This window comes from Hevea brasiliensis, chromosome 5, assembly GCF_030052815.1.
Source record: "Hevea brasiliensis isolate MT/VB/25A 57/8 chromosome 5, ASM3005281v1, whole genome shotgun sequence".
Classification (NCBI taxonomy): domain Eukaryota; kingdom Viridiplantae; phylum Streptophyta; class Magnoliopsida; order Malpighiales; family Euphorbiaceae; genus Hevea; species Hevea brasiliensis.
In genome coordinates this window covers 13,783,443-13,798,646 of record NC_079497.1, presented here as the reverse complement: position 1 = coordinate 13,798,646, position 15,204 = coordinate 13,783,443, and the positions used below count along the sequence as shown (strand labels likewise).

The following is a 15,204-nucleotide window of genomic DNA, read 5'->3' as shown; positions in this document are numbered from 1 at the left end:
AGTTTCCAACATCTAACATATTCTTAATTCAACCTAATTAAATATTCACATATTTAAACCTCCATCCTCAAGCTTCAACCAATTATATAAAATTTAATTATCTTAATTTCAAATAATCTTATATGCCTATATGATAAAAATCTAACTAAAATCCATCTATATTTTTTAAAAATATTCTACAATCACTCAAAAATTCAACAAACACCATAGAATATCTCCAAATAATTTTACTTTCATCATATATTTTTCTTAGAATTTTTCTCCAATTTTTCCTGTTTAAGAAACACTGTATTTATGCTCTACAGACAGAGAAATAATAGAAATTGTCTTACCTGAGATTTATCTGTGTCTCAAAAATTTCAAAAATTTATGAGGAAGCCTCTGGAAGTTGAATCACCTCTATAGCCTATCGGAGCCACTGCCGGAACCACTGCGCACGGTGGCCAGCCGCCCGTCGCTGGCGACATTTGCCAGATCTGATCATACCACCATGTTCCTCTCCTCTTCCTCAGTCCATATGTGGTCTCGGATCGTCGATCCAACGGTCGGATCGTCCTAGATCTGACGAAAAAGCTTAAAAAACCCGAAATTTCTCTCCTCCATATCTCACTCATCCGACCTCCATTTGCTGCAAACTTGGTATCAAAAGAAAGCTCTCGGAACAAGCTTTCCAACGCCATCTGAATCGCCTCGATCAGACATCGGATGAAGCCGGAATCGCGCCGGAAAGCCGCTGCCCACTGTGCGCGCATTTTCTCTCTCTCCTCCCTCTCTTGTCGCCGTTTCTGGTGGCTCTTGCCGTCGCCGGAGGGTCGCCGGCCAGGTGGGGAGCTGCTCGGGAGGTCGCCGGCCATCACCAGAAAAAGAAAGAAGAAGAAGAGAGGGAAGGAGAGGGAGAGAAGAGAAAATGGGGGGGGGGGGGGGGTGTCCTCCTCCCGTTTTTTTTTAATCTCATTTTTTTTTTTAAATGTTGGCAGTGACAGTGGAAACCAACTGTCACACGCCAACAGTCAAATCATTTTTTTTTTCCTAGTTGTTACAATATATAAAAAAATATATAATAATTTTTTTTAATTTTTTAATACTATAATCTTATTGTAATTTAGTAAATAGTGAACACATATAAAAGAATTAAGAATCATATTTTAAATATAAAAGGATTCTAATTTTTATATAATAATATGCTAACATCAATGTTTTTTTTTTGTTAGCATAAATTTTTTATTTTTATATGAAAAGAAAATTTTATTTGTTAATTTATTATTTATAAATAATTTATTAGTGTTAATATATTTATTAATCTTATTTTAAAGTTTTTCTCCTTATTATAAGAAAATATGAAATTATGTAAATTATTATATATGAAATAATAATTAATAATATTGGTACTTATTGATATGTGTATTCATAATGAATTTTATCCAATAAAATTAAAAATCAAATTGAAAAGAATTAGAAATAAAAAAAATTATATGAAACTATACCAAATTAAATTTATTTTAATATATATCCCCTTAAATAGGTTGAAAAAAGTTTAGTTTTTTCATGCTAATTATATATATTTTATAAAAATTATAAAATATTAAAATTTACTTAGCTATAATAAATTTAACAGAAAAATATATGAGATAACAAAATAACAAATGATTAAATTTATATATTTATAAAATACTAATTATAAAATTATATTATAATAATAAAATTTTCATAATAAATTTCACTTCTATAAAATTATATTCATGGATATACTTTTACTTTCATTAACTTAATCTAAAAATTTTAAGTGCACATACTCAATTCAACTCAAGTAAACATTTATCCAAAAAATTTAGAGTTTGCTATTCTATTTCTCCATTCTAAACGATTTTGGATTAAATTGTCGGAAATATGTTACTATTCTCCTCCAAATCAGTTTAGGTCTACCCATTCTTTTCTTTCTATCTCTAACCTAATGTGTTCTATTTGTCTAACTGTAGTCTTCATATGTCTGCACTTCACATGACCAAACCACCTCAATCTCCTTCTCTCAACTTATCCTTAATTGGCACCACTCATACATTTTTTCTAATACTCTCATTACGGACTTTATCTAGTCTTGTATGGCCACTCATCCACTTTAACATTCTCATCTTCGTAACTCTTATCTTAGACACATACGGCTCTTTCAGTGCCTAACACTCACTACCATATAACATGACCGGTCGTATGGTTGTACGATAAAATTTTTCTTTCAACTTATTGAGAATCTTACGATTACATAAAACTCCCGTGGTGCATTTCTACTTCAACCATCCGGCTTTAATCTTATAACAAATATCCTCCTCACATCCCCCATATAATAAAAAATTATTATATTGTCATAATAATAATAATCAATATATTATAATTATATTATATTATATAAAAAATTAATAAAAAGTTATATATTAAAATATTAAATTATAGGTACATATAACGGATATAAAAAACGTACAAGGTATATTTTCAAAAAAAGTAACTAAAAAAAACTCAAACTTTCTATCATTAGGCGTGTATTCTTGATTTATTTAATCTTAAATAAAAAGTTTTGATATTAATTGAATAGAAAAGATAATTTTAGCTTATTTGGTATTAAGCGAAAAATTTATAGTTTTATTTGAACTTATTGCCATACAAAAATAACAATTATTTTTAAAGACCATCCTTCACAATAGTATATTTTTATTTTTATTAAAAAATTATTTTTAGATATTAATATATTTAAATATTATAATTTTAAAAAATTATAAATATATTATTAAAATTATGTTGAAATATACATTAAATATATTGTTAAAATTATATTTCTAGAATGGAGATGGAGAGAGGGATACCCACTTTCAACCGGCCCACTGCCATCCATTCCCTTTGCCGAAGAGTTAATGATCGAGGGAAAAAAACAGCAGTTCCAAATTTCAAATACAAATACAAACCTTATTTTCAACCGAACCGTGTTTTGTATTTTGTTTGGAAAAAAATAAAATTCCCAACAAAAATACAAGCTTTATTTTCAACCGAATCGTGTCTAACGTGAAACGAATGTGGTAACCAACAGAGCCGTAGTTTTCCAAATGGGGCTGCGGCCTACGGCTACGAGTCGCGGCCAGTGGAGCAAACAAGAATAAATGGCCGATGACAAAGAACATCAGAAGCCAAAAACAACCACAAAACGCAGGACAGTAAAAGGACCCAGTTGCACAACCTGCGGGCCTGTACACTCCTCACTCTTCCGGAGATTCGATTTGCACGAATCTCACTTTCCTTTCTCCTTTCTGTCTTTTGTCTAATCGGCCCCTCTGTTTTTCTCATTTTACTTGCTTCTCTGCGGATAGGAATGGTGACCGATAGCAAAGCTAAATCCGCTATATCCTTCGCGGGAACTTTTGCTAGTAGCGCTTTCGCCGCATGCTTTGCCGAGGTATTGTTTTTCATACATCTGATCGTTTTTTGTTTTTGATTCAATCGACTGTTTGATTGAGCATAATATATTTGATGTAGATGTAGCCTCTACGCTACATCTCTCTTCCATTTTCTATCGTCTGGGAATCTTATGATCGAGTAATGAATCCCTTTTGCATTCGAATGTAGTGTTAGCCGTTGCTTTTCCCTTATTGATCACATAAGTTAGCCGTTGCATTTTCCTTATTGATCACATAAGCTTAGCGGGATCAGTTCAATGTCGTCCACTCTGCCTCTCTATCTCATATCTTGCATTGGAATTTACTAGTGAATTTTTAGTGTTTCCATGAATGTGATGTATTATAAGAGAGAATGTGTGCTTTTCATTAGGCTCATAACGAGTATACCCTCTACTTCTACCCTTTTGTTGATAGCTTGCTTTTGCTTCTATTGTCCCAAAATAGTCTAAGAGGGTGAATTGAACTTTAACAATTTTTCAGCTCTTGCTTTTAGCCTAATAAAAAATTGTGACTTTGTTTAACTAAGTGCTTTTCTATATAAAATGAAAGTAATATGTGCTTCAACAATGTGTTTCTAAGTTGCAATTCATATGGCAATATCTAACAAAGCATGTATTATACAATATACAACTAATTTCTCAAGTCGCTCAATATGTCCACAAGTTTATCAATTCAATCTATTCAACCAACATTCAATATGATGTATAAGAAGTAAAATTTAAATTGCACAAATATAAGGAGATCAAGGTTAGAGAGATCAAACACAACGATTTTTATAGTGGTTCGGCTTAACTAGCCTACATCCACTCTCTCAAAGAACCCTCTTTGAGTCTTCTTTCCACTATTTGCTCTTTTAAAGGCAACATACCAAAAACCCTTTACAACTTTTCAACACCAAGCTTTCACCAATGGTAGCTTGAGACCTTCACAAGTACTATTACAAGCACTTACTCTCTCAAGCTTCAATAAGTGCTTGTACAATCTCTCTTAAATACAATTTAATGTTTCAACACTCACTCTTACTCAATACAAATCAAACTATAAAGAAGAGATGAGTTAATTTGCCAATGGTAGCTCAAAATCTTTAAAGCTCTTGAATGAAAGCAATAAATGAGAAATAAAGGTTGGAGTTCAAATGTAAACTTTCATTAAGTGTAAATGAAGTAAAGAAAGTGTATTTATAGTTCCAAATTATTTTAGACCGTTTGAAACCCTTTTGGAACGTTATACACACTGTCCAAGACAAAATGGCCGTTATTTTGTCCTTTTGTGCGAAGTTGAGCAGCTCTGATTAATTAGCAAACTAATGAAGTTTTGGTAGCAGTCAGTAAACTGGTTAGTAAACTAACTTTTTTAGCAAACACATTAGCAAACTAGAAATTTTAGCAAACTAAGTCAACAGCTGCATGTCTCAACTTGCAATGTAAAATGATTTAGACCTTAAAAAAAATGTTTTAATAGTAGTGTCCAAGGTCATGATGAGAAAAAGTAATCAGAAAATAAAATTTCATTTTTGAGCTCCATATGACTAAATTCTCTTCCATTCTTTTCACAAAAGACCTAAGACTCAATTTCTAACACTATGCCTTTCATACATTTTCTTTGAGTCTTGGCTTCCATAGTCTTGTTCTTTTCTCATTTTGGATTTGTCTTGAAATGCCTTTGAGTATCTTTTCTCCTTAGATGCAACTTCAAAGATACTTTAGGAATAAGACAGAATTTACACATCACTTTAAAGTTGGGTTAGATAGATTCTCTTTGAGTTTTGTTATCATCAAAATCAATGCTCATTTTGAGCTACACGGGGTCAACAATCTCTCCCTTTTTGATGATGACAAAACTCAATTGAATCAACAATAAAAAATAAAAGTGTGTGAAAGTTTATGTGAGTATGTAAATCCAAGCAGTGTAGTATGCCGAAAATGCTCCCCCTAAATATATGCACATAATTTTCAAGAAATCTATTTTCTGTACATAAGCTCCCCCTGAGTCTATGCTATAAAGCATGTTTACAATATTCTCAAAAAGCATATCCTCAAAAAGCATATCCATTTGTCACAAGTATAAACATATATCCATCAACACAAGTATCAACACATATCCACATATATACTATAAACACATATCCACATATCCATATCCATCCTATTCTCCCCCTTTTTGTCATCAATCAAAAAGGAAACAGGAGAAAAGAACCAAAAACAATCATGTTAGCTCTAATTTAAACGCAGTAAGGTGAGCAGTAGCAAACTAAAAACCAATAGTAGCAAATAGACTAGTAAACTAAAAATGCAGATAGGAAACTAAAAATCCAGATTATATGGGAATCATTTAAGTCTTTTGCTCTTGCGAGTGGATTTGGAAGGGACCAACTTCTTCCTGATGGGTTTTGCAGCAGGTGGCTGAGATCCTTGGTCAGCCACTTGATCATCCTTCTGTGGCTCATCTTCATCCGATGGTGGTTGAAGTGCAGCAGCTAGGGTCTGGTATGGATTTGACACAGTGGATTTAGTCATTTTTCTCCCTTGGCTGCAGGAGCAGCAACTGCAGATAGCTGAGTTGGAGCACTCTCTTGGTGCTCCTTGAGAGAAGCTTCCTTCTGCTACGTAGGGGCAGCAGCAGTTTCAACAAGTGGTGCATGTGGAGACTCAACAGGTAGCTCACTTTCAGGTTCTACAACCTTTTCACCATCATGCTCAGTAGGTACACCAATTGCAGGGCCAATTTTAGGTTCAATGATTTGGTCACTAGCATGCTCAACAGGAGCTTCTACTGCAGGTTCAAGCTCAGGTTCAGCTACTTGGTCACTTTCATGTGCCATAGCAGCAGGAGACTCCCCAACCTTATTGCTTTCACCCTTATCAGCAGAGACTTGAGTAGCAGCCTCAACTTTAGTTGGAACACCAGTTTCCTTGGCCTGCTGAAGATCCATAATTAGCCTCTTCAATTCCTCATTTTGAGTAAGCAGGTGACTTACTTTATAGTCAATCACATCCACATATTTTCTCAGAATGTCAATGGACTGATGGGTTGAACTAAATTGATCATTAACAACAGTTTTTAGCCCTTGAATCTCACTCAAAAATTCACTAGCAGAATCAGAACCAACCTTAGCAGAGGAAAAACCACCCTTTTCAAATCTTTTCTTTCTCCCATCAGTGTCAGAGTGGATTTCTCTGAGCACAATCAAATCTGTCCTAGAGCTTTCCTTAGAGACATTCACATTCAGCTCTTTAAACACAGCAGTCAAAAGATGTGCATAAGGCAGTTTTCCAATCCCATAAGCTTTGCACATGTTCTTGAAATAAGCCAAATTCAGCCTTACTTTGTTAACAATGTGCCACATAATACACATGTCCAGATGACTCAAATAACCATAGCTACCAGATTTAGGACAGAAAATGTAGTTCACCATACTGTGAATGATTTTGATATGTTGAAAAGCGTTGGTGCTAGTGGACTTTTCATTTGTGGCAGTGTTAGCAGGGAACACTTCGTTTTCAAATTCAACCAAATTGAAGCCTGCCACCCTAGCAACATCCTTATGTGTGGAAATTTTATTTCCATCATTAGGCAAGTTTAAAGCTGTAGCTATCAATTCAACAGAGACACCATATACACTGTCATTCAAAACTACCTCAAATTTGTCTTCATTATCAACTGTTCTTAAAGTCCTATAAAACTCTTGAACAAGCCTAGGGTAATACCCATTTGTACATTCACACACATCCATCCATCCTTGAAACTCAAAAAGCTCTTTGAATTGAAAGTTTACCTGATTAAAGTACTCCCATTTTGTTGTGGTGTTCTAGGAGCTGAAAAATTATGATTGATTCCATGTTTATCACAATATTTCTCAAACAAATGATTTTCAAATTCAGTTCCATGGTCACTTCTTATAGATGAGATGCAAAAGCCTTTTTCATTTTGAACCATTTTACTAAAAAAGGTGAATTTTTCAAAAGTTTCATCTTTGTGAGCAAGGAAAAATGTCCATGTATATCTTGAATAGTCATCAACAATAACTAAAGCATATGACTTTCCACCAAGACTAGTAGGAGTGACGGGTCCAAATAAATCAAGATGAAGCAATTCCAGTGGCCTAGTGGTAGACACAATACTTTTAGATTTAAAGGATGCTCTAGTATGCTTTCCTAGTGCACATGCTCTACATTGAAATTCATTTTCATAATTAATCTTAGGAAGACCATTAACAAGTTCTTTCTTAGATAATTTTGAGAGTGTATGCATGCTTGCATGACCCAGTCTTCTATGCCACAAATAACTAGAGTTATCAAGAGATACTAGACATGTATCATGATTAGTTTCAAAATTATTCATGTCAAGCAAGTAAACATTATTTGATCTATTTGCAATGAACAATGTGTCATTATCTAAGTTATTGATTGTACATAGAGAAGAAGTAAACTTTACCTCAAAACCTTTATCACAGAGTTGGCTTACACTTAGCAAGTTGTATTTCAAACCTTCAACAAGCGATACATCTTCAATACAAGGTTTGGTTCCAATTGTGCCATTTCCAATTATTTTTCCTTTCCCTTTATCTCCAAATTTTACATATCCTCCATCTTTCATTGTAATTTCTGAAAACTTATCCTTTTCACCAGTCATGTGCTTTGAACAACCACTATCTATATACCATTTATCACTTTCCTTCATCCTTTTGAAACAAACCTGAAATTTAATCATTGAACTTTAGGTACCCAAATTTTATCTCCAAATTTGGGTACCCAATTATTTGGGTACCCAAACTTTAGGTACCCAATTATTTTTCCTTTCCCTTTATCTCCAAATTTTACATATCCTCCATCTTTCATTGTAATTTCTGAAAACTTGTCCTTTTCACCAGTCATGTGCTTTGAACAACCACTATCTATATACCATTTATCACTTTCCTTCATCCTTTTGAAACAAACCTGAAATTTAATCATTGAACTTTAGGTACCCAAGCAACTTGGGGTTCTTGGGGGTTAGTGACCTTAGGTAAGGTTTCCTTTGGTACCCATACCTTCTTTACCTTAAGATGACCTTTCCTAAGTGCACAAGAACTAATCATATGACCTCTTTTATTGCAATAATAACATGTAACATTAGGCAAGGAAGATGTAGATGCTTTAATGAAATAATTCTTGTACTTGTCATAGTTCATGAAACCATCAAAACCAATTCTATACTTTTCATTTGAAGTTCTTTGGTTTCCAAGAAGTACATCTAGAGTTTCTTTTCCTTTTGTAAATTTTGCCAAATCATTTGTCAAAGACTCTACTTTAGCTTCAAGAACTTTATTTTTCTCAATGAGCATTTCACATGTTTCTTTTGAGATTTTCAACTCTAAATCTAGTTCTTTAAACAAGGCAATTTGTCCTTTGTAAAATTCATTTTCTTTATACACATTGGATATGGCAATATTTTGTGATCTTAATGATTCAATCTCTAAATTCATCTTAGTGCACTTTCTCTTATAATTTCTATACTCATCATATACTCTAGCAAATACAAGTTCAAGTTCTTCTACATTAGGAGATTCATAAGAATTTACCTCATTGTCATTTTCTTCTTCCTTTTCTGAACTATCGACTTTTTCTTCAAGTGCCATCATACAAAGAAGAGCAGTCTCTTTGTCACTTGATTCATCATTTGAAGATTCTTCACTGTTACTCCATACTACTTTCATAGCTTTCTTGCTCCTATCTTCTTTTCCTTTCTTCTTTTTGAGTAATGGACATTTGGGCTTGATATGTCCAGGTTTGTGACACTTATAACATACAATTTCTTCTTTTGAATCCCTGAATTGTTTATCCTTGGGAGTATACTTTTTCAAGAATTTCTTGTATTTGCTTCCTCCCTTCTTGAAAGCTCTTTTAAATTTTCTTGCAAGCATAACCATTTCATCATCATCATCACTAGAAGCACTTGAGTTGTCACTTGAGTCAACTTTGAATGCAACTGCTTTCTACTTATCTTCAACCTTGTTTGACTTGAGAGCAATGCTTTTCTTCTTCTTTTGCTCATTTTCAACTTCATCTTTCTTGTATACCATCTCATGTGTAATGAGAGATCCAATGAGTTCATCATAAGTGAATGTTTTAAAATCCTTGGTATCTTGGATAACTGTTGTCTTTGCTTCCCAAGATTTTGGAAGTGATCTAAGAATTTTCTTCACAAGTTCGGCTTCCTCAAATCTTTTACCAAGTGCTTTGAGAAGATTTACAAGATCAGTAAACCTTGTAGTCATATCCGCAATTGATTCTCCTGGCCTCATTTCAAACAGCTCATAATCTCGAATAAGAAGGTTTGCTTTGGACTCTTTGACGACATCAGTTCCTTCATAAGTGACTTCAAGCTTATCCCAAATTTCCTTAGCAGATTGACATCCTGAAACATTATTGTATTCATTTAGGTCAAGTGAGCAATGCAAAATATTAATAGCTTTAGCATTTATAGAAATTTTCTTCCAATCATTGTCATTATATTCATCTTCAAGTTTTGGAACTTTTGTAGTTCCTGGACCATTCTTTTGAGGAACATGTGGACCATTTTTAATAATTCTCCATGCATCAATATCTACAGATTGTATGAAATTTCTCATTCTTACTTTCCAAAATGAATAATTAGTGCCATTGAAGAGTGGTGGTCTAATGATTGAGTAGCCTTCAGCTAATGGTGCGGGTATACTGGCAGTATTGTTAGATGAACCAGCCATTATGGATCACTCTAAGGTTGTAACACCCTAAGCAAGAGAGACAAGCTCTGATACCAATTTGTTGTCCCAAAATAGTCCAAGAGGGGGGTGAATTGGACTTAAACAATTTTTCGGCTCTTGCTTTTAGCCTAATGAAAAATTGTGGTTTTGTTCAACTAAGTGCTTTTCTATATAAAATGAAAGTAATATGTGCTTCAACAATGTGTTCCTAAGTTACAATTCAAGCCTCAATCAATGTATATGGCAATATCTAACAAAGTATGCATTATACAATATACAACTAATTTCTCAAGTCACTCAATATGTCCACAAGTTTATCAATTCAATCTATTCAACCAACATTCAATATCATGTATAAGAAGTAAAATTTAAATTGCACAAATATAAGGAGGTCAAGGTTAGAGAGATCAAACACAACGATTTTTATAGTGGTTCGGCTTAACTAGCCTACATCCACTCTCTCAAAGAACCCTCTTTGAGACTTCTCTCCACTATTTGCTCTTTTAAAGGCAAGAGACCAAAAGCCCTTTACAACTTTTCAACACCAAACTTTCACCAATGGTAGCTTGAAACCTTCACAAGTGCTATCACAAGCACTTACTCTCTCAAGCTTCAATAGGTGCTTGTACAACCTCTCTTAAATGCAATTTAATGTTTCAACACTCACTCTTACTCAATACAAATCAAACTATAAAGAAGAGATGAGTTGATTTACCAATGGTAGCTCAAAATCTTTAAAGCTCTTGAATGAAAGCAATAAATGAGAAATCATGGTTGGAGTTCAAATGTAAGCTTTCATTAAGTGTAAATGAAGTAAAGAAAGTGTATTTATAGGTCCAAATCATTTTACACCGTTTGAAACCCTTTTGGAACGTTATACACACTATCCAAGACAAAATTGCCGTTATTTTGTCCTTTTGTGCGAAGTTGAGCAGCTCTGATTAATTAGCAAACTAATGAAGTTTTGGTAGCAGTCAGTAAACTGGTTAGTAAACTAATGATTTTAGCAAACATATTAGCAAACTAGAAATTTTAGCAAACCAGTTAGCAAACTAAGTCAACAGCTGCATGTCTCAACTTGCAATGTAAAATGATTTAGACCTTAAAAAAAATGTTTCAATAGTAGTGTCCAAGGTCATGATAAGAAAAAGTAATCAGAAAATAAAATTTTATTTTTGAGCTCCATATGTTTAAATTCTCATCCATTCTTTTCACAAAAGACCTAAGACTCAATTTCTAACACTATGCCTTTCATACATTTTCTTTGAGTCTTGACTTCCATAGTCTTGTTCTTTTCTCATTTTGGATTTGTCTTGAAATGCCTTTGAGTATCCTTTCTCCTTAGATACAACTTCAAAGATACTTTAGGAATAAGACAAAAAATCTACACATCACTTTAAAGTTGGGTTAGATAGATTCTCTTTGAGGTTTTTTATCATCAAAATCAATGCTCATTTTGAGCTACACGGGGTCAACAGCTTCTAAAAGAGTACTTCCTCTGGAGATTTTTTTTTTTTATTAGAAAGCAAACGAAATCATTTCAAAACATTGTTTGCAAATATATAAATTTCAGTTCACACAAGAAATATTGCAAGCTTTTTTCCTTTATTCATCAGCATTTGAAATTGCTGCAGATATGCACAATTCCCCTTGACACTGCAAAAGTTAGGCTCCAGCTTCAAAAGAAAGCTGTTGCTGGTGAGGGACTGGCTTTACCAAAATACAGGGGTATGTTGGGCACAGTTGCCACCATTGCTAGGGAAGAAGGTCTATCAGCACTCTGGAAAGGCATTGTACCTGGGCTTCACCGACAATGCCTGTTTGGAGGCTTAAGAATTGGGTTATATGAGCCTGTGGGTCTCTCACTTGAACTTTTGAGCCATTTTACGTGTTCCGTTTGATTGCTGACTTCTTATATGTTTACATAAAACTACGTACTTGACAGGTTAAGACCTTTTATGTAGGCAGTGACTTTGTTGGAGATGTTCCTTTGACCAAGAAAATTCTTGCTGCACTTACTACTGGTGAGCTTAATAGCCAAAGTTTTGCGACAAATTATATTGAAGCAAGTTCAGATAGACCTTTGTTAACTTGTTTTCATATCAGTGAATTTAAATATTGTATGAGGAATTAGCGTCTTTTTTAACCTAAGATAAGTGCCAGATTATACTCTTGTACCGCTTCCTTTCCCTTCAGAGTTGCTAAGTTTACTCATCACATCAAACAGGTGCTCTGGCAATTACCGTGGCAAATCCAACTGATCTTGTGAAAGTTAGACTTCAAGCTGAGGGAAAATTACCACCTGGTGTGCCAAGGCGCTATACTGGAGCATTGAATGCTTATTCTACAATTGTTAGGCAGGTTGTTTATCTACCCAGGATAAAGTAGAGTGTTTGTGCTTTGGTGTGGGTGCTATCTAATTAGTAACTCTGCCATTCTGTCTTTGACAATTAGGAAGGCCTTGGTGCACTTTGGACTGGGCTTGGACCCAACATAGCACGAAATGCTATTATAAATGCTGCTGAACTTGCCAGCTATGATCAAGTGAAGCAGGTGAACTCAATATACAGCAATTCAATGTCTTTTCTCTTCTAGTGCAGTCAAATATTTTTACCATTTCTAATTCCACTATTTCAATGCAGACAATTTTGAAAATTCCTGGGTTCACAGATAACATTGTCACTCATCTTCTTTCTGGGCTTGGGGCTGGTTTTTTTGCTGTTTGTATTGGCTCCCCAGTTGATGTGGTACACTGTCTACATTCACATTTCAGCTCTTTCAAAATCAGTCTATAATTGATCTTTCTGGTGGGCATTGTTTTTGTAATTAGTTTGTGGGAATTTAGTCTAGGATATTAAATGATCTTGCCAAAATTAGAAGAGACAATGTTACATGTCCAAATTACATGAAAAGCGCCCATCATTTGTTGGACAGTCTGGGTTATTTTTGGCTTTGACAAAAGTATGTACATAGTAATTAGCACTTATTGTTGGACATTTCTCTCGATTTTTACTCTTCATTGATCTAAAATAAATACTTTGTTAGACTAATTTAACAGCTTCACTGTCCTTTGCTCTTTGGCAGGTTAAGTCAAGAATGATGGGTGATTCTGCTTACAAGAGCACACTGGATTGCTTTATTAAAACGCTTAAGAATGATGTAAGATTGTCTTTCAAATTTATATACCACTAATTTAGGAATGAAAATTGTGCTCTTGCTTTCTATCAAGCTATAGTTATGAATTGTTGAAAGCATAACTTGGTCTGGCAATTTTTTTTCTTTTTAAACTTTTTTCTTCTTCCTTTGTAATGGTGTTCTTTCTTATTCAATCCTTAAGGATGGCATGTTTGAATAAATAATTTTTTGAAGTGGACGTAGACGTGAGTAAGCTGTCCTTTGCTTTTTTTCTTTTTTTTCCTGTTTAGTATCATTCACTTCCATCATGCATTTCTAGAAGACATGTTGATCAATGTTTGTTTTCTCGTTATACTGCATCTTTTTTAGTTAAATTGCAAAAATAAAATAAGAATGTTCTGACCAAGGATATCCAATGTCATTTGCAGGGGCCTTGGGCTTTCTATAAGGGCTTCATTCCAAACTTTGGGCGGCTAGGATCCTGGAATGTGATCATGTTTCTAACCTTAGAGCAGGTGTAGTCACAAAACTCATTTCTGATTTAACAATTGCAAACTTCTTTTTAAAAGTTAAATTTTCTTAATCTGATCTGTATGCTGTCTTTTGGCTTCCTCTCATTTGTGCTGGGAAGTGCAAATTAAACAATGCAATTCGTATTTCATTGTGTGTCCAAATACATATTTAGTCATTCATTTGTGCAATTATTGCCGGTTAAAGTGTGTGTAGTCATTTAATTGTATGATCCTTTTTAAATAGCAAGTTCATTTTTCTAAATTCTTCCCTCTCCTATGATAGGCTAAGAAATTTGTCAGAAGTTTAGAATCCTCTTGAGCTATAGACAACAGTCTAGCCTGCAGTGCATGGATTTTGCATGGAGATGGAGGTCGTCCTGAGAATAATAAGTTTCATTACCTACCATTGTCATTGCTATTCCTAATTTAGATTGGTGAGGAAACTTTATGTACTCAAAATGCTTAAAAACATTCACCGTTTGGAACTGTTTATGTACTTTTTGCTTTTTTTTATTTCATTATTATGTAATTGTTAAATTTTCCCTTGAGCACGGACAGAGCCACGTGGGGGTAAGGGGCGTTGGGCCCTCCTGAAATTTTAAAATTTTCAAGGATTTAATAATAAGTTTTTAAATTTTTTTTATTCTTATATTAAATTTTGATGAGTTTGGACCTTCAGGATTTTAAAAACTTTAAATGATTTTAATAGTAATTTTATATAAAAAAAACTCTAAATTCTTTATTAAAAGAATGATACAATCCTCGCATTTAAAAAAAAATTTAAATCGTTATTATCTCTTGACCCTATTTTTTTTATCAATTTTATTTTATCATTTTCTCATCTAATAAATCAATAATCATTGATTTCTATTCTTTAAAATTTAAATTATTAGATAATATTATTAAAGAAAAGTTTAATATAATTTTCTCATATTTTTTCATCAATTTAAAACATTAATAGCCATGGACGGTGCCGAGTGGGAGCCAAGGGGAGAATTGAACTCTCCTGAAATTTTGAAAATTTTCAAGGATTTAATGATAATTTAAAATTTTTTTTTATTCTTATATTAAATTTTGATGAGTATGAGACCTTTATGGTTTTAAAAGCTTTAAATAATTTTAATAGTAATTTTATATAAAAAGAAAACTCTAAATTCTTTATTAAAAGAATGATACAATGAAATACAAATCTTTATACTAAAAAAAATCTAAATCGTTATTATCTTTTGACCCTATATTTTTTATCAATTTTATTTTATCATTTTCTTATTTAATAAGTCCACAATCACCGGTTACTATTTTTTAAAATTTAAATTATTAGATAATATCATTAAAGAAAAGTCTAACATAATTCTCTCATATTTTTTTATTAATTTAAAATATTAATAGCTTTCTT

At 33.2% G+C, this 15,204-nt stretch overlaps 1 protein-coding gene across 2 annotated transcripts; it reads left to right on the top strand.

Moving 5' to 3' along the window:
* The first annotated feature begins 2,954 nt into the window (after positions 1-2,954).
* LOC110652992 (mitochondrial uncoupling protein 1) lies at positions 2,955-14,321 on the top strand. Of its 2 annotated transcripts, XM_058147058.1 has the most exons (10): positions 2,956-3,230; positions 3,351-3,436; positions 11,796-12,014; positions 12,107-12,185; positions 12,389-12,522; positions 12,616-12,714; positions 12,804-12,908; positions 13,246-13,320; positions 13,725-13,811; positions 14,092-14,321. In XM_058147058.1, the coding sequence occupies exons 2-10, from the start codon at positions 3,353-3,355 to the stop codon at positions 14,125-14,127; spliced, it is 918 nt and encodes a 305-aa protein (XP_058003041.1). In that variant the 5' UTR covers positions 2,956-3,230; positions 3,351-3,352; the 3' UTR covers positions 14,128-14,321. The 2 variants fall into 2 exon arrangements, with proteins under 2 accessions (XP_058003040.1, XP_058003041.1); XM_058147057.1 differs by having other exon boundaries at positions 2,955-3,436.
* The last annotated feature ends 883 nt before the right edge of the window (positions 14,322-15,204 follow it).

Bases quoted from the DNA above. Each gene is read 5' to 3' on its own strand.
- LOC110652992 (XM_058147057.1), top strand. From the start codon at position 3,353: ATGGTGACCGATAGCAAAGCTAAATCCGCTATATCCTTCGCGGGAACT. The intron at 12,186-12,388 runs GTGAGCTTAATA...CACATCAAACAG, and splicing joins TCTTGCTGCACTTACTACTG to GTGCTCTGGCAATTACCGTG. The intron at 13,321-13,724 runs GTAAGATTGTCT...TGTCATTTGCAG, and splicing joins TTAAAACGCTTAAGAATGAT to GGGCCTTGGGCTTTCTATAA.